Source organism: Podarcis filfolensis (genome assembly GCF_964270895.1).
Source record: "Podarcis filfolensis genome assembly, chromosome: 6".
Classification (NCBI taxonomy): domain Eukaryota; kingdom Metazoa; phylum Chordata; class Lepidosauria; order Squamata; family Lacertidae; genus Podarcis; species Podarcis filfolensis.
The window spans coordinates 94,375,500-94,398,089 of record NC_139609.1 but is presented as its reverse complement, the minus strand read 5'-3'; the positions used below and the strand labels follow the sequence as shown (position 1 = coordinate 94,398,089).

The 22,590-nt window shown below is 46.3% G+C and overlaps 2 protein-coding genes across 2 annotated transcripts in view; one reads left to right on the top strand and one right to left on the bottom strand.

The window, feature by feature from the left end:
• FNDC11 (fibronectin type III domain containing 11) overlaps nt 1-2,662 on the top strand; it is a gene marked incomplete at its 5' end in the record, with an annotated part of 5,592 nt that extends 2,930 nt beyond the window's left edge. The window contains 1 exon segment of the mRNA XM_083619064.1: nt 1,648-2,662. Within this exon segment, the coding sequence (XP_083475190.1) occupies nt 1,648-2,599 (952 nt within the window). The 3' untranslated portion in view covers nt 2,600-2,662.
• Nucleotides 2,663-6,415: 3,753 nt separating this feature from the next.
• Nucleotides 6,416-22,590, bottom strand: part of HELZ2 (helicase with zinc finger 2) — a 52,362-nt gene continuing 36,187 nt past the window's right edge. The window contains exons 13-20 of the mRNA XM_083618258.1: nt 22,021-22,165; nt 20,873-20,989; nt 18,591-18,786; nt 16,413-16,547; nt 14,405-14,626; nt 12,936-13,092; nt 11,102-11,269; nt 6,416-10,488 (exon numbers count right to left, since the gene is read on the bottom strand). Of these exons, the coding sequence (XP_083474384.1) occupies nt 10,364-10,488; nt 11,102-11,269; nt 12,936-13,092; nt 14,405-14,626; nt 16,413-16,547; nt 18,591-18,786; nt 20,873-20,989; nt 22,021-22,165 (1,265 nt within the window). The 3' untranslated portion in view covers nt 6,416-10,363. The remainder of the gene's footprint in view (nt 10,489-11,101; nt 11,270-12,935; nt 13,093-14,404; nt 14,627-16,412; nt 16,548-18,590; nt 18,787-20,872; nt 20,990-22,020; nt 22,166-22,590) is intronic.

Below are 22,590 nucleotides of genomic sequence, written 5' to 3'. Positions count from 1 at the left end.
AAGGACATGGTGCATCTTTGCATGATATGCTCATATTATTGAAAAACCTGCAGAATGTTTCATTCAGGGTCATGACATCTGTCAGGCTTGCAGAAAACTACTAGTGCCTGTGTTTCAACTGAGCTAAGTGCTCAAGTGTGTGTGCCCCTAGCGCTGCCAAGAGAAGGAAACATGCTGTCACAAGAAGGTACATTAGAAACATCTTGCAGCCATTCAGGGATGTCTCATGGCAGGGCTCCCTGTCCTTACGCACGCTTCAGATTTTCTGAGAGTTCTGCTGTACAACAAAAACACGAGTCCATCCACCATTTTCAGGCTTTGGGTCACACTGACATATGCCCACTCCCAAGCGCCTATGTGTTTGCCTTGATATTGCACTCCCTGACAGGCACTCAGAAAGGCCAACATAAGTGGATTCCGCCCCCGCCCCGAAAATGGAATAATATAAAGAGGAGATGTCATAAGCATAACCCCTGCTTGGTAAAGGTAAAAGGACCCCTGACTATTAGGTCCAGTCGTGACCGACTCTGGGGTTGCGGCGCTCATCTTGCTTTATTGGCCGAGAGAGCCAGTGTACAGCTTCCGGGTCGTGTGGCCAGCATGATTAAGCCGCTTCTGGCGAACCAGTGCAGCACACGGAAACACCGTTTACCTTCCTGCCAGAGAGGTACCTATTTATCTACTTGCACTTTGACGTGCTTTCGAACTGCTAGGTTGGCAGGAGCAGGGACCGAGCAACGGGAGCTCACCCCAGTGCGGGGATATGAACCGCCGACCTTCTGATCGGCAAGTCCTAGGCTCTGTGGTTTAACCCACAGCGCCACCCGCATCCCAGCTTAGCCATACCTCTTAAATAAAGCAGAGTGTAGCGCCACAAAAGTGTGCCAGGGAAATACCTTGTTCCAGGATGAGCAGCAGACATTATTGTAGCCTTGAAGGATTGTTGCATCTTGTCTTTCCTCCTGCTGCTTTCCACACATACACTATAAATGCACTAAGGGATTGTCTGATGGTGGTAAGGTAGCCTCCAGGAGGAATTAGCTTAGTTGCCTACTGGTCACTGCCAGAAGGCCTCTAGCTCCCATTGGTGCAGATTCTCTGTTTCCTAAACATGTCTGGCTGGACTGTCAACTGGAAGTATGCATTGGCAGAACTGCTCAGATCCTAGAAAAGGGCATGTGTGGCTTTCCATGTATATTGTTTTACTCTGGCTCCCATCAACCACAGCCAGGATGGCTCAGTGGTCAGAGATTATGGGAACGGCAGTCCAACAACCTGTGGACAGCCACAGGCTCCCTATCCCTGCCTTAGGCGTATAGACTAAGCAAGAGCCCCGGAAAGGAGAACAGCAGCCAGCCAAGGAACCCAGAGGAGTCTAGGAAAGTAGGGTTCCCATAGGGAGTGATCCAGATGAATAAAAGGGTCAGTGGGAGGAGTTTGAGAGGCGGAGGGAAACCAGGAGAGGAATGGCAAAGGGTCCAGGAGCTTCAGAACAGAGGAAGACCCTTATCACATTTGTAACTGGACAAACTTTGGGTTACAAGCCTCTGAGAACCAAAATTAAGAGGGGTTCAGAAGCCACCGCGATGGCAGTCTTTCAGCTGACCTGCTCTTCCTTTGTGTGCCTGTTTTGTTCTTGTGTTCCAGCCCAGGCATGATGAACATTGGAACTATTGATGTCTATTTGAACAAGTTAGGGGCCAACCTCCAGACAGTGGTGTACAGCGAAGAGGAGCAGGAGAATGAAGCCTGGAGGATGTACATGGAGAGGAAGAATGTCGTGCTGGAGTTCCTGCACTCAGACCTCAGCCTCCACCTGCTCAAGCGCCATCACAAGAGGATTGAGCTTCTGAAAAAGTGCTCCTACTACATTGAAATCCTGCCTAAGCACTTGGCACTGGGAGATCAGAACCACCTGATGCTCCCCACCACCATGTTCCAACTGATAGACCCCTGGAGGTTCCAGAGGATGAAGAAAGTGGGGACCATCCAAACCAAAATCCAGCTGCTGCTCCTGTCTGACCTGTTGGAAGAGCTGGAGAAAGGTCGGGAGGAGCTGGTCCACTTCCTGGAGACCTACGACATGATGACTTTCCTCTCCAGATGGGACGCTGTCAAACCAAGGCTGTCGAGTCTCTCTGAGCAGATGGATTATTTCCTTGCTATGCTGGTACCTGGGAGGCTGTACGTCAAGCACCGCCTGGTATCGGACGTCGGGATTACCAAGATCCCTCACATCAGGCTTGTCCTGAGCACAAAGATGCCCGTGATGTTTGACCGGAGGGAGTCGGTGGCTCACGAGGACTGGGTGAGTCTCAAGTGGTTTGTTACCAGCCAGCAGCCGCAGCTCGAACAGTACGAACTCAGCTTTAAGCTGCTGGAGCCCAGAACTCCCCAAGAGCGAGTCCACTGCGGAATCATGCCGGTCACGTCGCACACCTGCGAAATCCACAACCTGTTGCCCGACCGTTTGTACAGGTTCACTGTCAAAAGGGCAGAGACTTACACACTTGTCTATGAACAGTGGCACGATTCCATCCTGCTTAAGACAAAACCGTACCTTGAGGAAGAAATGGAGACTTCTATGTCTGAACCCTGACTTTCCCATCGTAGCAATTCACAAGGAATGTAAAATAAGTCAAATTAAAAACTTATTTTTAAAGGTTTTGCATCAAACCACCAGCTTTTTCTGGTCTTGGGTGGAAATATGGCAAGCCTTCAGCTGCCAAAACAGTAATCTGTAGACCACTGAGGTGCCCACAGCAGTGGGGGAGAATGTCGCCCAGTCCAGATTTACCGCCTTTAAGGCACCAGACCCACATCCAAACACCAGCCACCCACAGGCGAGAAAGGAGTCAGTAACAGTGTACCTATGAAGGTAATTTTTGGTAATCTCATGGTGCTGACTGGTGATTCTTAAGGTTTTAAGGGGGACAGAGAGAAATGAAATGAACTTCTGACATTTCCTCAAAACTTTCAAAACTTTACTTTCAGTGTAGGTCCAGATATCATCCTCATTTCTATTAGGAACTGGCAAAGATGTAATTGGCAAAAACAAGCTTCACGGTGCATTTCTAACATTTCCTTCTGGACTTCCTGAAATTGTACCAATTCACTTTTTTCTTTTTTTTACTAGAACATGTAGATAGCAGGGAAGACCTGGTTTTGGCTTCTCCAGTTGGATGGTTGGCCAAGGAAATGCTATCCAAAGGGCTTTCAAGTTAGGTCCTATAGATTGGGTTGGGGGAAAAGAGTTGATAGTAGCCCTGGTGGATTTCACTTGTGGGCCATATGAAGACATGCAGCTCTTGGTCACATAAAGAGATATTCTTGGTCTCACCTAGTGTAAATGGAACTCAGCAAAAGCCAGTGTCTTTTGTTCTGCGAACCCACCACTGCCCCCAAGATATAGCAGTGGTCTTTAAGATGGCTACTAGTGGTTAGTTTGATGCTCAGAGGCAAAAAGCCACTGAAACGACAGATGAGGAGGCTTATTGTTTTCGCAACCCATTTTGAGACTTTCCACAGACATCTCAGTTCTTGGCAACCATGACATTTTTTAGCCATGAGGGTATTTGATTGTTTTCAATTTATTTTAAAAATATTTTGTTTGGTGACACCTTGGGCTCCTTTGGGCAAAAGGGCTGAATAAAAATCCAAACAAATCAATAATCTAGTTTGCCATAGTGAGAAACGGACTTGATCTAAACCATCAAGGCTCATCTTGGGCCACTGCAAGGCTCCTTTAAACTAGCGGCCCAGTGTTTCTCAGAGAGATGCTGGAACTCAAACTGATAGCCTGGCTTGCCTCAGGGCCACTGCTCTTTTCTCCCAGGCATGGGGAACATCCTCCTGACATGCTCTAATGCAGGGATGGGAGAGCTGTGGACCCTCTGATGTTATTGGAGTCCAGCTCATCACAGACATTGCTTATGGTCTGATGATGGCAGCGACATCTGCCTTTTCCTTGCTGTCCAGGAAACAGATGATGGCTTGTGTTCCCTCTGCCAGCCATATTTAGACACGCGGTTCTGTTTATTCTGCCTTCTCTTGGGTCTCCTCCAAAATTCGCGCCAGCTTTATATGCAACTATAATTTGGAGCCTGGACAGCTCAGTTGGTTAAAGTATTGTGCTGAGAATGCCAAGGATGAAGGTTCGCTTCCCATATGGGACAGCTGCATATTCCTGCATCATGGGGTTGGATTGATGATCCTTGGGGTCCCTTCCAACTGCAGTTCTATGATTGTTGGGTCCTTCCACCCACTGTGGAGTGTCAGGCGTTTCTTTTATTTCTGAGCTTCTCTAGGCTCCAGACTGCAGCAAGAGAGGAAAGTTTTACTTGAAACACCTCTCTCTTTCACTGGCTTCCTACAAATCACTATTGTTGTTTTACTACCCCAGGGCACCTGAAGAGCAGGCAGGTCACTAGTTCTAAATACTGAGAGCCAAATTCTTAATACAGATCTGGTTATATCTCCAGTCCCCAAAAGCCTCCATGGGGCTACAGGGGTTAAGTAATTCCGTTCCAACTAAACACCAGGAAGAACTTGCTGGCAGTAAGAGCTGTTTGACACCCCCCACGAAACCCACACCGTGTTTCTATTGTTCATGATTTTGCTGTCAAATCACTTGGCGATGTTTCATGGGAAGGGAAATGAATACGTAAGAGCTGTTTCACAGTGGAACGGACTCCCTCAGGAGGTGGACGACTCTCTCCTTCACTGGAGGTTTTTAAGCAGAGGTTGGATGGCTGTCTGTCATGGATGCTTTAGCTGAGATTCCTGCATTGCAGAGGGCTGGACTGGATGAACCTGGGGGGTCCCTTACAACTGTAGGATAGGATAATAATAATAATAATAACAACAACAACAACAACAACAACAACAACAACAACAACAACAACAACAACAATAATAATAATTTTTATTTATATCCCGCCCTCCCCGGCCAGAGCCAGGCTCAGGGTGGCTAACACCAATAAAATTACAGTAAAAACTTAATGGGGGGGGACCCCAATTTAAAATACAGGTTAAAATACAGGTTAAATAAAAGGCCAGGTGGAACAGCTCTGTCTTGCAGGCCCTGCAGAAAGATGTCAAGTCCCGCAGGGCCCAAGTCTCTTGTGACAGAGCATTCCACCAAGTCAGGGCCAGTACTGAAAAGGCCCTGGCCCTAGTTGTGACCAATCTAACCACCTTGCGACCTGGGACCTCCAAAATGTTGTCATTTGTGGACCTTAAGGTCCTCCGCGGGGCATATCAGGAGAGGCGGTCCCTCTAGAGACTAAAGGAGAGGGAGATCAGCCCTTTCACCCAGCATCATTTTGCCCCTGAAGATGCTCATTTTGCCCCTGAAGATGCTAACTGGGCCAACAGCAGTTTGGGGGGCAAGGGGATCACTGGGAATATGGTGGGAGGGATTCTCTCATCCTCCCCCAGGGCCATAGTCCCCGTCCACATGCCCCAGTCCAGCTGCTTTTTGCAAACATCCAGGGAGGCAAAGCTATCAAAGGCTATGCCCTCCATCCATCCATTATGCTTCTGAATCACAAGTGGGCAAAGTGCATGCCCAGCTTGCAGGCTTCCCTCAGGCATCAGGTTGGTCACTGCGAGAACAGGATGCTGGACTAGATGCCCTATGGCCGGATCCAGCAGGCTCATGTTCTTGACATGTACAAGAGCTCCCAAAACCCAATCACAAATATCTATTGTATTGTGGGGCTCTTGTGTAGTTGTCTGTCGATTAACAAATAAGCCTGTGTGTGCCAAGGGCATAAATTCCGTAGCTTGGAGTTCTATAGTTTAACTATGAACTTTGTAAAGAAGTATTCTTTTATCCTGGTTCTTCCAACATTCAATATCATCGGATGCCCATGAATTCTAATTTTACTTTCTCTGCTCCATGCATGATTTTATAGACTTGTGTCACGTTCTCTCTTACTTGCTTTTTCTCTAAACTAAAAAAATTCCCCCAAAGCTGCAGTTTTTCCTCATAAGGGAGTTGCTCCACCCCTTGGATTATTTTCGTTGCTGTTTTCTGAACCTTTTCCAACTGCAATACCCTTTGATGCTTTTGAATGGTGCTGGAGGAGACTCTTGAGAGTCCCATGGACTGCAAGAAGATCAAACCTCTCCATTCTGAAGGAAATCAGCCCTGAGTGCTCACTAAACAACAACAACAAATACCCTTTTAGAGGCGGGGCAACCATTAACTTTCACCTTGTGGGGGTTTATTTAGTTGGGAGCATTTTTTTAAAAATTTGATCCCTCAAGTGAGGAGGCCATAACTCAGAGGTAGAGAGAACGCTCCTACCTCTGTATAAGGAAGGTCTCAGGTTCAGTCTCTCAGCTCTCCGGAGTTTGCTGGGAAGGACTCCTCTAAAACACCCCCCCCCAAAATAATTCATCACCCCAATCAGAATTCAGAAAAGTTTTATTTCGCATAATACAATCAGCATCATTGAAAATGTTAAGGTTCATATAAACATCACAGAAATATTTTAATCAGCCTGTAAATTGAAACAACAACAAAAATAGTACAAGGAGCCATAATTTATAGACATTAAAGCTTCAAATCTATTAAACTTAATTTCAGGCCCTCAAAAAGGGTGCTTAAGAAATTGTACATGCAAATCCAGTTTTTTTTTTTAAAAAATTACAGTGCACCCTAAAAATGGAATCCAACAGATACAATCAAAGCCAACAAGTAAAGATAGCAGTATATGTATAAAAACAGCGTGTAACTTGGTTCCTGTATTTTAGGGCGTTGGGCTAGTGACCCTTTGGGTCTCTTCCAACGCTTACAATCCTGATTCTATGGTTACGGCTCATCTGTCTTTCAGTCCATTTCACAGAAAAGCAACATTTCATGCGTTGGAAACTCACTCAGCTGGAAACTCATGAAATGCATGGGGGCTGTGCAAGAGCTAGGCCCCGCTCAGTTCATTAGTGGGGCAGGGCTGAACCGTGCACTTCATTTGTGTTTAAACGACATTATTGCACTAAGTTTTTTGTTTCGTTTTCAAATTGCCTCTGCATTTATACTGATTGTCTTAAGTAGAAATGTATTGGGACGATAACACGGCACAAACCTCTAAATACTTAAAAAAAATACTCAATGTTGAACATTTTCTTGAAGCCACGTACGTTGCAGCTATTTGAAGATAAAATTCTACTGACGAAAAGCAAGTGGATCACTTGCAGTCGCTGGATGCTGAGGCTAGGACGCAGCCAATTACTGCAGCGTTTGCTCCTCACGATAGACTCCAGGAGGAGGTTCTCCTTCGCGAGCCCCACTGAAATGAATCAGACTTGGAATCACAGAATTGTGGAGTTGGAAGGGACCCCTGAGGGTCATCTAGTCCAACCCGCTGCAATGCAGACCTGTGCACAGGTCCACTTACATACATCCCATTCATTTCAGCAAGTATGTGTAGTAGAAGAGCCCAGGGGTTTGCGCCTAGCAGTACCTCTCCAACAATCACCAAACACAGCCACGTAGAACTGTAAAAGGTCCCGACTACAGACTTCCAGCAGGAATGGGTCCCTGAGGTCACTGCTACAGGGGAACAAAGATTTTACCTTGTATTTCCTTGCTATAACCTAGCTTGTGCCCTCTGGATAAAGATATTGGTCAGATAGGGGAAAGTGGGAGTCAACAGCTTGCTAACCTAGCAGAAGGGTGAGGGAAAGGTGAGGCAATTGTGGTTCTGGAAGGAGCAACAGTGCAGGTTGTAGATTTCTGCCAGGTATGCAGCAGCTACTGTATAAGGCACAAAGTTGGAAGTGGAAGAAAGGAACAGAGTTGGCCAGGAGCAGAGTAGCTAATGTAGAATGGGAAGAAAGAACACAACCTGGTCTCCCATAAGAACAGCCCTGCTGGATCAGGCCAACGGCCGTTCTAGTCCAGTATCCTGTTCTCACAGTGGTCAAACAGATACCTTTGGGAAATCCAGAAGCAGGATTCGAAAACAAGAGCCCTCTCCCTTCCTGTGGCTTACAGCAACCAATCTTACTGCCTTCCCAAGAACTCCACCTTTGGGGCTGCAACTCTCATTGGCCATGTTGGCCAGAGTTGCCAAAGCACAAGATTGTGGAAGGGAGACAGGATGTGGGCGGGGAAGATATCAAGTCAGGGCACAGAGGTGGGAGTTTAAAATGAAAATGTAAACAGCCATATGCCTAGTCACCTGTGGCAAGTAAGGATCGCCCTCTGGGTAGCCTGCAATGAAAGCTTTATTATTCTATGTAATAAAATGTGGAGCTTATTTTCTTTTTATGCCACTTGCTACCCATGTAGTAAGCATGAAGGCTAGTGAAAATGGGCTGGCAGCTTTAATTTCCAAGGCTGGCTTAAAAGCTTCCATCACCGTTGCACAAAGAAAGGGCGAGTGAGTGTCTGTATATTGACTTGCTCTTTCTTTATACATCCGCTGCTGTTATTATAAGATCAGCACTCCTGTCCAAAACTTCCTGTTCCAGAGCAAAGTGATTCACGAAGCTGCATTTGCACTAACAAAGTTCAAACATTCACATTTAAAACAATCGAGGTAGAACTAAGGGGAAAAGAGTCTCCCCCCACCCCTTTTATTGCTATTAAGACTCCTGACAATAAGTAAACATTTCTAGAGGGGAAACCCTCATGCTAAGAGAAAGGGGATTCCAAAGGTTTGCACAATAATTAGGTTTGCTGCTTGCAGAATTCTAAGACCCTCATCCCACCACACCTGCAGCCCCATATATACATCACGAGAATATAAAAAGCAGCCCCATATATACATCACGACAATATAAAGACAGTGGAGAGGTGCCGGAACAGAAAAACAGTCCCCACAACCCTCGTTATTGAAGAAAAAGTAGTCTAGCTTCAGCAAATTACTACAAACACGGCTCAGTTCACCTCCATGGGCTTTGCAGAGATGGATGAGGCCAGGCCAGAACAGCAGAGTCCAGCAAAAGCTGACTGGCAACTCATTTTGAGCATCAAGGTCCCTGTGCATCAAGCCTCATGCAGACTTTCTGTTTTAAGGTAGGCACTTAATGGAATGATAAAAGGTAAGCCTTATCTCCTCTCCTCTGGTGCAGTGCACACAACCCGTGTGGAAACAGTGCAATGCACACGGATCTGCTGAACTAGGTTCTCAAAGCCATGCGATATTGGGAGACGGTGCCCAGCAAAGCTGGGCAGCTACATTCAGTTATCCTAGCCTGACCAGGCACTGGATTGGAAATGACATCATCAAGGCCCATACAGAGATCATGGGCGATGGGTGTGTGTGTGGAGAAAAAGCTACTTTGCAACACCTGGTCATTCTTGGCTCACCAGGTTATTTTCTGGAAACTTGCACTGCATGTCCAGAATTGCTGGTGGATCGAAAAGCACAAAGCGTCACAGGGTTTGCGGTTCTACAGTAGGTGCAACTTTTTAAAAGCAAGCTACAAAAAATATACATTATATTCTTGCCAGGAGGAAACACTTTTCAAGTAAAAAATTTAAAATGGCCACTTTAAAAACATTTGTACAAAAAAGCTCCCCAGGAGAGAGGCCACCCTGAGTAAGTGATTTGGGTTTAATGGCTGTGATGGCCTCATTATTAAAAAAACAAAAACTTAACTTGGGCTTGGTCCTCTGTACATTGCGGTGTCTCTCTTCCCCAAATGCACTAAGCTGGTCTGCTCGCTTTGAGCAAGGAATTGGTGCGGCAATTGCAGCAGGGCTGGTGCAGTTTCCTTTGGCAGATGGGTGGGATCCTGAACATCCTGTTTTGGATCTCCTTTTGGTTTTCTACAGCATCCATTTGGACCCCAAAGCAAAAAGCTAAGATGCACATCCCAAACTGGCATGTCCACAGAGCCACCCAACATTTTGCCCACCCCCATTCTAAAAGATTCTCTACACATATACACAAAATTAAAAGGAATGCATTCAGAAAACAGCACAGTGTGGCAAGTGGTGCCATCCAGAGAAGTCCAGCGTCCAAGACAGCACCACTGACGCAGCCCCCATGTCTCTTGGTTTACGAGAAGGCAGCATGGCAGAGTCAGGCCCACCCAGGCACATCACAAGCTCATGCTGCCTGAGCCATGTGGTGCTGTGCTGGCCACAGTCTAGTGCAATCACCAAAATAAGGTTGGAGGTCGGTCGTTGTGCTTTCTTCCCGGCTGAATGGCTAAAACGGTAGCGCCTTGCATATCATCCCAGAGGCGTGTTCTTTACACAGTAGCTTCTGAGTAGCCATTCCCATGCGCTAGACAGGCCACGTGTTCTGCCTCCAGCCAGCAATTATCGTGTCCATTAAAAAGGCGCCTGTGAAACAGGTGCCTTAAAAACGCAGAGGGGTTCTCCCCCAAGAGCCGTTGGTTCTCATCGGCGAATTGCCTGCACCTTCATGACCTGGATCTCAGTGGCATCAGTGAAGCATCTGCGGCTCCTGTAGTGTTCGAGGAGTCTACGCCACAAAGGGTTGCTCTCCAGGAGGTAACGGTTTCCTGTAAGCAAAGCCGGGGGGGGGGGGGGTTGGGGGAAAGAGAGAAGAGTTAAGCAACAATGAAAAGCAGTCCACCCCTCTCTTTGCAGCTTCATCCTCTGAAGAAGGCATCTTTTCCAGCAAAAACAAGGCTCCACAGCAACGGACTTGCCCATCTCTCACTGTTTCCCTTAAGCCACGTACCTTCAATAATAATAATAATAATAAATTTTATTTATACCCCAGCCAAGGCCGGGCTTAGGGCAGCTAACAAACAATAATAAAAACAAGTTGAGTGAATACAACTTAAAAACAAGATTAAAATACAACATTAAAACATTAAAAAGCGGCCTCATCAACAGGAGGAGAAAGAAAAAAGAAAGAGGGGGAGGGAATCAAATTGACTCCAAGCCAAAGGCCAGGCGGAACAACTCTGTCTTACAGGCCCTGCGGAAAGAAATCAGATCCTGCAGGGCCCTGGTCTCATGAGATAGAGCATTCCACCAGGCCGGGGCCAGTGTTGAAAAGGCCCTGGCTCTGGTTGAGGCTAATCTGACTTCCTTAAGGCCCGGGACCTCTAGGGTGTTGCTATTTATGGACCTTAAGGTCCTCCGTGGGGCATATAGGTCACCTACCTATAATGCAGAGCCCTTCCTGCGCCCGAGTGATGCAGACGTTGATCTGGTTCGGGTCGGTCACGAAACCCAAGTGTTTCTTCTGCCAGCTTTTGGTAGGCTTCCGGTCGACCTCGGAACGGGAGCAAGACCGCACAGTGGACACCAGGACGTACTTCCATTCGCTTCCTGGAGGCCAGAAATTGCAACATGGTTAAGCCCTGATCCACCCAGGAACCTTGTAGGAACACGAGAAGAAAAGCCCTTCCAAGGTTCGGACCAAAGTGCCTTCTAGCCCAGCGTCCTGGTCTCACAGTGGCCAAGCAGGGGCACATTATGGGGAGCGCATATGAGTGCAACAGCATCCTCCTCACTTGTGATTCACTTGGTATTCAGAGGAGAACTGGATACCGCTCAGTACTGAATTCAGAGGCATTCTGAATACCCCTAACTCACTAGCGTGGGGTGGGTGACTCTGGGCCAATGACTTCTCATCCACAGTTCTGCTTGCCACAGTACATGACCCGTCCTCCGGCAAGCATGATGATGATGATGATGATGATGATGATAATAATAATAATAATAATATGGATTATGGAAGATCCTAAGGGATCTAAAGGGATGGAAGGGAAGAACAGAGGCAAAGGAGAATGATTTTTATTTTATAATGTATGTAAGTGTAATTCTGGAATTACTGTTTATGGAAAACAGCATTTTCTTTTTTCTTTATTTTCTTTTTCTTTTTTCGTTTCTTCTTATTTTCTATCTCCTTTCACGGTTTATGTTTGGCAAATATGTAAATAATTGTGTTTTTGCAGATATATCTGGAAATTTGATTGTATTATTCAATAAAGTTATATTTTAATAAAAATTATTTGTTTGTTTGTTTGTTTGTACCCCACCCATCTGGCTGGGTTTCCCCAGCCACTGTGGGCGGCTTCCAAGAAAGATTAAAAATACATTAAAATGTCACACATTAAAAACTTCCCTGAACAGGGCTGCCTTCAGATGTCTTCTAAATGTCAGGTAGTTGTTTATCTCTTTGACATCTGATGGGAGGGTGTTCCACAGGGTGGGTGCCACTACCGAGAAGGTCCTCTGCCTGGTTCCCTGTAGCTTTGCTTCTCGCAATGATGGAACCGCCAGAAGGCCCTCGGCGCTGGACCTCAGCATCCGGGCAGAATGATGGGGGTGGAGACGCTCCTTCAGGTATACTGGACTGAGGCCATTTAGGGCTTTAAAGGTCAGCACCAACACTTCCCAGCTCTTCCCATTTCCTTGCGCTATCAGAAAAAGATACCCCCAAGTGCGGTGCACTTCACCTTATCAAGAGCAGTTCCTTGCTGCAGCAAACGGAAGTTACAAACTTCGTTCCTTTGCACCGCTCACACAGCTGGCAGTTGGGAGTGGGAAGAGCAGGGAAGATTAGCCGTAGGGATAATTATAAACGCTTGTGTGCAGATACAGGATGTTTTTCCCAGTGCAGGGCGGCTGCTTCTCAGGTCGTAAGAGCCTACTGGGCTAGGCCAAAGGCCCTTTTAGCTCAACATCCTGTTCACACAGCGGACAACCAGATGCTCGTGCGAAACCTGCAAGCAGAACCTAAGCACAAAAGCCCTCTCTCCCCTCCTGTGGTTTCCAGAAACTGGTATTAATAAGTATTGCTGCCTCCAAGAGTCATCATGGCTAGTTGAATTTGTCTAATCCTCTTTGAAAGCCACCTAGGCTGGTGGCCATCGCTGCTTCCTGTGTCAGAGAGTTCCACAGTTAACTCTGCACTGTGTGAAGGCCATCAATGCCTGGCAGGTCATGCTGGCTAAAACGCAGCACCCCGTGTCACACAGGTGGGACTTACCTTGGCTTTTCATGATGGTGCAAACGGTGACATCTCGCAGCCCTGCCTGGAGAAGAAGTTTCTTGATTTCGACCACCTGAGCATTGTAAGGAGTCAGGATGGCAATCTCGGCAGGTTTGGTGGTTCTGTCGAGTGTCAGCTGCTTTGCTATCCTCACCTGAAAGGCAGCGAAAAGACAGCATCTTTGTTTATTTCACCCACAGTAGCGTGACTCAGAAACAGAACCCAAGATGCACCGGGCAGATGGAGTCTCCAATTTAGGGCTGGCTCTCCAGATGATGTTGGGACTACAAAGCCCATCATCCCTGACTGCTGACTGGGGTTGATAGGCAATGCAAGTCCATCAACATCTGATTGCCCCTGCAAAGCTATCCCAAAGCTCAGTTTATTTTTATTCATTTATTTTGACAGCTTATATACTGGCTAATTGGAATACTCTCTAAATGGTGTACAAGGAATTTGATGAAGATAAAAATGAGTCAAAAGGGTAACAGTGGAGAGCCTGCTACAATATTTAAAAACAACAAAAATCAAATCGCGCAAAGAAATAAACTGTGATCTTAAAATTCTGGGTTCTTAACATCTTATGTGTAACTAGCTTTTTCTTTGCAGGCTGAAAAGGGTTCATGCTGGTATATACTTCTTTGGTTCTTCTATTTTAATATCTTATTTCTTGTGAGTCACAGAAATAGCATGTTACTAGACGACCTGTATAAATACAGCAAATAATACAGTGGTACCTCGGTTTAAGAACAGTCCTGTTTATGAACGATTCGGTTTAAGAACTCCGCAAAACCAGAAGCAGTGTCCCAGTTTGCAAACTTTACCTTGGTCTAAGAACGGAATCTGAACGGTGGAAGGGCACCAGTGGAGGGAGGCCTCATTGGGTAAAGCACGCCTCGGTTTAAGAATGGTTTCGGTTTAAGAATAGACTTCTGGAATGGATTAAGTTTGTAAACCAAGGTGCCACTGTCTTAATAACTGCTGGATGGTGGATAGATGTGGGCATTCGAGGCTGAAGTCAAACCGCTGGAGAATCACAGCGCCTGCTGTGGCTGTAGAGGAAGATAACTTATAACTGCCGCCTTCCGTGCTGTTTTTGCTGCAATTGGCAGCACCAAGGATACCTCCCTGGGGTGCAAGGCTGGGCAGAGTGTATGGAGGTCCTAGGCTGCCCAGACAACAAGACCCCCCTTCTCAGCCTGGCTGATGGGGTCCAAAGAAAAGCAGAGCAAGACGTTTGGCACCAGCTTGGCTGCAGGAGTTGCTGGAAGGAGGCGGACAAGGCGCCATCTAACCACCTTAGAGACTTCACTCCAGATTTGTGCATGTTTTATTCCTTAGCCTTATCTTCTCCCGAAGATGTCCCGCAAGGCAGAGGGTAGATTTTCCCCCCCTTCGGGGTTTACTCTCAGTGCGTTCCTCACGAGGGGTAACCGAAGGGAGCCAAACCCTTACTCCTTACTCACCACTTGCTCCGCTTCTTCCAAGTTGGCCCGAGAGTTCTCGTTGCCGTCCTCTGTGGAGACCACAAGACTCTTCTCTCGCCCCTCTATGTGGCCAAAGACGATGGCGCAGCAGCCGGCCCTGTCCTTGTGGAAGAGGGTGCTGTGGCCGCGGGCAGGGTTGGCACAGGTCTTTAGCCTCCTGTTGTAAAACTCCTCGGAGGGGAACTGGCAGATGTCCTGGTGCTGATGGGATGAAAAAAGGCAGGCATTTGTTGTTAGTAACAACAGCAGCAGCAAATTTATAAGCCGCTTACGTGCCAAAATGGCTTCTAAGCAGTTTACAAGTCTAAAAATCAGTTATAAAATATCCACATCCATAAACTACAGGGTAAAACAAGCATGTTGAGGGAAAACACACACACATAACCACAAGTACAGTTAAAGGAACAATTAAAAGTATTATGTGGGAAAGTCTGATGTAGATTTACCACAGGCTTGTATAAAGGTAGTTTTATTTTCAATCTCTCTCCTAAGGATCCCAACATGGAACCTGCCCTTTCCACAATGCGGGGCATCTCTTAGCCATGACCGCTAAATGGAACTGCCATATATAGTGGCATTCTACCTTTGAATACCAAATGTCGGGGAGAGTGGTAGCAAAGGGCTGCAATAATTCATTTACCGCATTGGCCCGAATATAAGCCGCACCCGCAAATAAGCTGCACCTTTAAAATTTGGCGGCTTGGGGGAGGCTTGGGAGCAGCGGGCAAGAAGGTGCCATTGCCCCGGGCTCCTGGGCTGCTTGGGGGGGGCGGAGCTGCATCGCTTTGCCGGCAGCGTAATCCGCACTTTAACTTTTCACGATCAGAATTTGGAAAGAGAAAAAAGTGTGGTGTGGAGGACTCCCTGATCCTGAATGGGGTAACTGTGCCCCTGAAGGACCAGGTGCACAGCCTAGGAGTCATTTTGGACTCACAGCTGTCCATGGAGGCACAGGTCAATTCTGTATCCAGGGCAGCTGTTTATCAGCTCCATCTCGTACGCAGGATGAGACCCTAGCTGCCCGCAGACTGTATAGCCAGAGTGGTGCATGCTCTAGTTATCTCCCGCTTGGACTACTGCAATGCGCTCTATGTGGGGCTACCTTTGAAGGTGACCCGGAAACTACACTAATCCAGAATGTGGCAGCTAGACTGGTGACTGGGAGCGGCCGCCGAGACCACATAACGCTGGTCTTGAAGGACCTACATTGGCTCCCAGTGCGTTTCCAAGCACAATTCAAAGTGTTGGTGCTGACCTTTAAAGCCCTAAAGGGCCTCGGTCCAGTATACCTGAAGGAGCGTCTCCACCCCCATCGTTCTGCCTGGACACTGAGGTCCAGCATCGAGGGCCTTCTGGCGGTTCCCTCATTGCGAGAAGCAAAGCTACAGGGAACCAGGCAGAGGGCCTTCTCGGTAGTGGCACCCGCCCTGTGGAATGCCCTCCCATCAGATGTCAAAGAGATAAACAACTGCCTGACATTCAGAAGACATCTGAAGGCAGCCCTGTTCAGGGAAGTTTTTAATGTGTGACATTTTAGTGTATTTTTCATCTTTGCTGGAAGCTGCCCAGAGTGGCTGGGGAAACCCAGCCAGATGGGCAGGGTACAAATAATAAATTATTATTATATTTGGGCCAATATGGTATTTAGTGGTGTTCACCTGCCTCCCCCCCCCCCAAAAAAAATGTGCCCAGGGCAGCTATCAGCACTAAAACTCATGCAGTGTAAAGAACCATATTGGAGATAATGTTACCATGTGAGAAACAGATTAAAACAAACAAAAAAACCCACACCAATGATCTAGCACAGTATCCCCCAATAAACCAACACAAGGGGGAACGGTCCAGCAAGAAACAAAAGGCAGAACAGGTGAACAAAGTATTGTGCATCCTGCTGCAATTCCTCCTTTCTTCCAAAGAACCCAGAAGGTGGCACGCCATGCTTTGCCAGCCTCGCCTCAACTTCGCAACAAGCAGCTGCGTCCCTTACCATGCGGTACTGGATATCCAGCATCAAAGCCCAGTCTTTGTAGCGTTCAAAGAGCGACGTCTCCATCCCGAGGGTCTTGCAGAAGTCATTGTGGACCACTGGTCTCAGCTGCTTATGATCCCCCAGTAGGACCACCTGGAAGGAAATAATTGTGGTGATGCCCGCTATGTTGAGGAGGAGCAACCGGGGCAACTTCAAAACGGGCGAAACTTGTTGGTGTGATGTGAATGGTTTTTGGGACTAGGGGGGAGGTTGAGGTTTTGTCTATTTGCTAATTAGTGAGTCAGAGTATCACTTTGTTTATTATTTGAGCGCTGCTAGTGTTGTTCTTGAGAGTCCCATGGACTGCAAGAAGATCAAACCAATCCATTCTGAAGGAAATCAGCCCTGAGTGCTCACTGGAAGGACAGATCCTGAAGCTGAGGCTCCAAGACTTTGGCCACCTCATGAGAAGAGAAGACTCCCTGGAAAAGACCCTGATATTGGGAAAGATGGAGGGCACGAGGAGAAGGGGACGACAGAGGACGAGATGGTGGGACAGTGTTCTCGAAGCTACCAGCATGAGTTTGGCCAAACTGCGGGAGGCTGCGGATGACAGGAGTGCCTGGCGTGCTCTGGTCCAGGGGGTCACGAAGAGTCGGACACGACTAAACAACAACAAAGCTGTTCATTACTATTTATATGGCTGCTATGGTTTCATCGTCCCCCCATGGAGTTATGTGAAAAAATTAATGGATTATATAAGTGGTTCGCAATTAGCTAAGTACTGCAGACCCCCAACTTCTGGAAATATTGATACCTCTGTGGTAGTTTTTGGTATGTGAATATCTTGATTTTATTCTGTGAGCCACCCTGAGACGCCTGGGGTATAGGCCAGTAGAAGAAGAAGAAGAAGAAGAAGAAGAAGAAGAAGAAGAAGAAGAAGAAGAAGAATAGTAGTTTGGATTTGATATCCTGCTTTATCACTACCCGAAGGACTCTCAAAGCAGCTAACATTCTCCTTTCCCTTCCTCTCCCCCACAATAAACACTCTGTGAGGTGAGTGGGGCTGAGAGACTTCAGAGAAGTGTGACTAGCCCAAGGTCACCCAGCAGCTGCATGTGGAGGAGCGGGGAAGCGAACCCGGTTCACCAGATTACAAGACTACTGCTCTTAACCACTACACCACGCTGGCTCCCACCAGCGTATAAATTCAATATAATATAATATAATATAATATAATATAATATAATATAATATAATATAATATAATATAATAATATAATATAATATAATATAATATAATATAATATAATATAATATAATATAATATAATATAATATAATACAATACAATATAATAAATATAATTTATAATATAATATAATATAATATAATATAATATAATATAATATAATATAATATAATATAATGGTATATAAATTCAATCAATCAATCAAATAATAATAATACCCTCCATCATGTCCCAGTACAAAGCTGGCCTGTGGGAGTCACATGAACCGCAAGAGAGCACGGAGCCCTAAAACACACATTTTTGGGTGCTGTGATCTCACAGCCCCCAAAAACAGGAAGTTCCAGACAATAGACAAGTATGTGTCATGGATCCTGTGGTCTGCGGACCACCAATTGAGGACCACTGTATTATATTATTCCCTCCCCGTCGCATTATGTATTGTGCCTTATTATTTGCTGCAAGTCACTTGGATACCTTTGAGCGACAAGTTTAATTAATTTGATTCTGAATTAATTTGATTCTGAACTGATGATAGAATGAATTGATTTTAGAATGTATTCCTATTAATTGATTGTGATTTTATGTAAACTGAGCCCAGCTTTGGCTGGGGAGGGCGGGATATAAATAAAATTTAATAATAATAATAATAATAATAATAATAATAATAATAATAATAATAAACAAATGAATGAGTAAATAAATTGGCGGTTGGCAACGTGCCACCCATGCCCCTCCCCAATTCTGCTGGACTCCCAACTCCCACCAACTCCTAAGCAGGTTGGTCAGTAGTCAGTTGCAGGAGCTGCAGTCCAGCAGCAATCTGCAGAGGACCCTGGCGGCAACCTCATGAAATAAAACAGGAGCCCGTCTGGGCGTTGAGGGATATCTAAATAAACGAGCCATCAGCATAACCGCCGTGGCTGTAATCGCAAGCGGCCAGCTCACCTTCTCCATCTTCTTGTAGCTCACCAGCGGGATGAGGGTCTCTGGCTCAGTGGACATGGCGCACTCATCAATCAGCACCTGCTTCACCTGCAGGTGCTCCATCAGGGATGCGGCGGAGGCAGTGGTGCATGTGCACAGGATGACGTCGTGGCGCTGCAGCTCGTGTGCCCGGGCTTTGTTTAGGAACTGCTTATAACTGCAAAACCGCAATGGAGACAGCTCAGTACCTTGACATGACCCAAAACCTTATAGGGAGGCAGATGCCTCTACATCCCCTTTAAATCCATTAATAAATGGTAATAGTAATACAATTCTGCACTCTGGCACCCTAGCTTCTCCTACCCCGAGAACCTCTCATTATAGATACACAACTAATTCCACTCATTCTGACCATCTTGCCCAACTTGAAAAGTTCCAGTAGTGACTGGAAGTGGCTGCTGGGACCATACAAGCTCCCTAAATGGCCTTGGCCCAGTATACCTGAAGGAGCATCTCCACCCCCATCGTTCAGCCTGAGGTCCAGCTCCGAGGGCCTTCTGCTGGTTCCCTCACTGTGAGAAGCGAAGATACAGGGAACCAGGCAGAGGGCCTTCTCGGTAGTGGAACACCCTCCCATCAGATGTCAAGGAAATAAACAACTATCCGACTTTTAGAAGACATCTGAAGTCAGCCCTGTTTAGGGAAGTTTTTAATGTTTGGTTTTATTCTGTTTTTAGTGTTCTGTTGGAAGCCGCCCAACAGGGAAACCCAGCCAGATGGGTGGGGTATAAATAATAAATTTATTGTTATTATTCTGGCCAATGGGACTTCAGCAGGCTTCACTCACACACTTTGAAGCATACCTTTGTAAGGCTTAGAAACTTGAATTTTTTTTAAAAAAGGGGGGGAGATCCAGAAAGGCGAAAAAGGGAAGCTGAGAATCTCAAGAGTAGGATTCTGCATCCGGACCCGCTTTAGCTTTGCAAATGTGCTAGCAGTTTTATTGCTGCGCCACTAGGAGGGGAGCAAAGTCTGCACATTTTGTACTTTGGCATGTTTCTGCGAGATTGGAGCATAGATACTGTTTGGATAGCAGATTAAGAGCCCAGCACCATGAGAATGCGCTTAGCTTTCCTTACAGCCGCCCACTGAATGATAGCCCTGGGAGGAAGCAGGTGAAGTAATATGTTACATCACCAAGATACAAGGCCACCATGTTTGTGGGCATGGGAGTATATTTTTGTTTGAGGCAAACCACAGATAAGCGGCTGCTGGCTCACATATTATTAATTTTATGAGGCTGCAGCAACAGTGGAATTTTGAACATACGAACCAGCGATGCAGAGATGCTGAACGGACTGAGGTCCCCAAATCCAAACCCCCATAAAATCCAGCCTGGTGTGCCCTTTCCTCTGTGAGACTTCAGCAGACCAAAGCATCAGAACTTTTCCTGCACCTCTCGAAGGCTAGAATGTTTTAAAAAGTTTGACGTTTTTGAAAGAAAATGAAGACTCAGGAGACTTCATCATAGTCAGCTGAGAGCAACCTAAGAGTCCCGTTGAATTACAGCAAAGTCCATCTAGCCCAGGGGTCACCAACCTAAGGCCCATGGACCAGAAGCAGCCCGCGGAGGTCATTTGACCAGCCCACGAGCCACCCCCCCAACTGAGAAGCCCGCTCGCACGCTGCGCTAAACTGGTGCAGCACAGCACAGGGACTCGCTTTCACAGGTGCGCATGAGCAGACGCTGAAAGTCCAGCCCACAGAGAGATCTCCGCAGGACCAATCCGGCCCAGGAAAGATCAAACTTGCTGACCCCTGATCTAGCCCATTATCCTGCTTCCCCACAGGACCACAGTTCTTTGTGATGTCCATGCTTGGGAAATGGTGGTTTGTTGAAACCGGTTAGTGAGAACAAACCAGAATCAAACCGAGGTTTAATAACCTGGCTTGTTCTCCAACCACAGTTCAAGCAAACCATAGTTCAAGCAAACTGGACTTCTCCGAGTGAAGACATCACAGGCTACTGTGGTTTGTTACAAATCAAAAGCAGGAGCTTTCAATCTCCTATTCTGACACACATTAGAAAGGGAGCCGGGACAGTGCAAGGCCCCCAGGGCTCATTCACATACCATTTACCATTTTTACCATTACATTTGAACTGGGCCCATGAGACTGCCTATCACCAAAGGACTGTCTGAAGGGCTGATTCTGAAATCTCAGAATGCAAATCAAAGCAATAATAAGATAAAAGGTTTCTCCATCGAAGGCTTGGCAGAAAACTAGGTCTGTGTTGCACTCACTCATTAATTTCATCCTCTGCTATCTCCTCCCCTCTGTTCACACGTGCATCGAATTCACAGATTTGTCTCGCAAAAGGGTTCGATGGACGACGGATCACGTAGTGTAGAGTTATGTCCCTGTGCAGAAAGTATTACCTTTTAAGTTAAAGACTAAACACAATGCACAAGCAATAAGCGCTACCCCTTGCAAGCTTTCTCCCAAATCATTCCAAGTTACTAGGGCTACAGACTTTCAGATCATTTCATTACTCAGTTAAAGCTTTAGTCAATCAACAGGACTATTTTATTGACAAAACCGAGAATTCAGACTCCCTTTTCAATTTGTTTAGGGCCGTTTTGGATCCTGATGTGTTTCTACTAGACAAAATGGAAAGATATATGAAGAGGTCCATTGCCTGTAAGACGTTTGGAGCCTGGGCTCATTAAGTTTCCTCCAACCCACTTCTCAAAAAGTACCTCCATTTAGCTTTGCTAAAATGTCATTTGCTTTAATTTGATCTGTAAAAATGCAGAGGCTGAAATCCTAGCACACACATGTGGGAGAAAGCCCCAGAAAACTTGGTAGAACTTGTTTCCAAATGAACATGCGAAGGGTTACACTGCAAATCAATTAATTATTATTTATTCACAAGTCTGGAAGGAATATTGGGCTCATTTGCAACACTCTCTTTCCACCCTCCTCTCTCTCTTCCCCACCCAATGTTCTTTGTTTCCTTGACTCCTTCCTGGTTTGCACCAAAGTATAGTTTGCCACAACATCCAGATCTGCAGAATATTGTTTGTGCTTGCTGCATCAAACCAACTTCAAATTGCAGTTGCAATCCTAGTTTCCAGGGTAGGCACAAACCAGAGTTTGTCTCTTCAGACGCAATGGGAAACCATGGTTTGCCAGAAACCAGGAAGGAACTAGTTCAACACAGGGCCAAGGAAAGGAAAAGGAGAAGTGCACAAGCCAAATATTGCATCCAGGATCATCCTTGTAGCACCAAACTATGGTTTGGTATCCCATCTGTTTTATATATATTATTCCCACTAGAAAAGAAACAACATTCAGCTGTATCAAATCGTATAAATAAGCAGATTTAACTTTAAGCACTGTTAGAAAAATGTCTACATATCTGATTGTGTGAGGAAATTGAAGTTCGAACCTGATCTCCGGCTTGGATTTCAAGTCCCGCTGGGATTTCCGGGACACATTTAGGCTGCTTCCTGGATAGGGGAAATCCATGGTCTCTATAGTTTCTCCATACACCCTCAAGGGCCTCAGAGAATTCTTCATCTTCAACAGCATCTCTGCAGAGGCAGCAAAACAGCTAGGCTGAAAAATGAACTCTGCAGCCTATTAAAAGCGACCCAAAACTTAAGATGCTATAGACACTAGGCTGTTCCTATGCAACAAATTAAACTCGGCTGTCAATTGAGAGGCCCTGCCCGTACAATTTGCTACGAAGTCTCGGAATATTCACAAACATTCCAACAGTGCAGGTCCCAAAGCCACCAGCATGAGAGTGTTGGGAATTGGTGGATCTTGGGCTGTTGGGGATAAACTAGGGCCCAGCCAGGGCTACATTAGCACAAGTCCCTCATTCCAGCTCCGTCAGGGAAATACCTGTATACCTCCCTCAACCTGGCTCAGGCATAGCTTTGCTGGCTCACCTGGTGCTACTAAAGTGGGCTGAATTTAAGTCACTATAAATTCTGGCAGCTTCTTATACTGA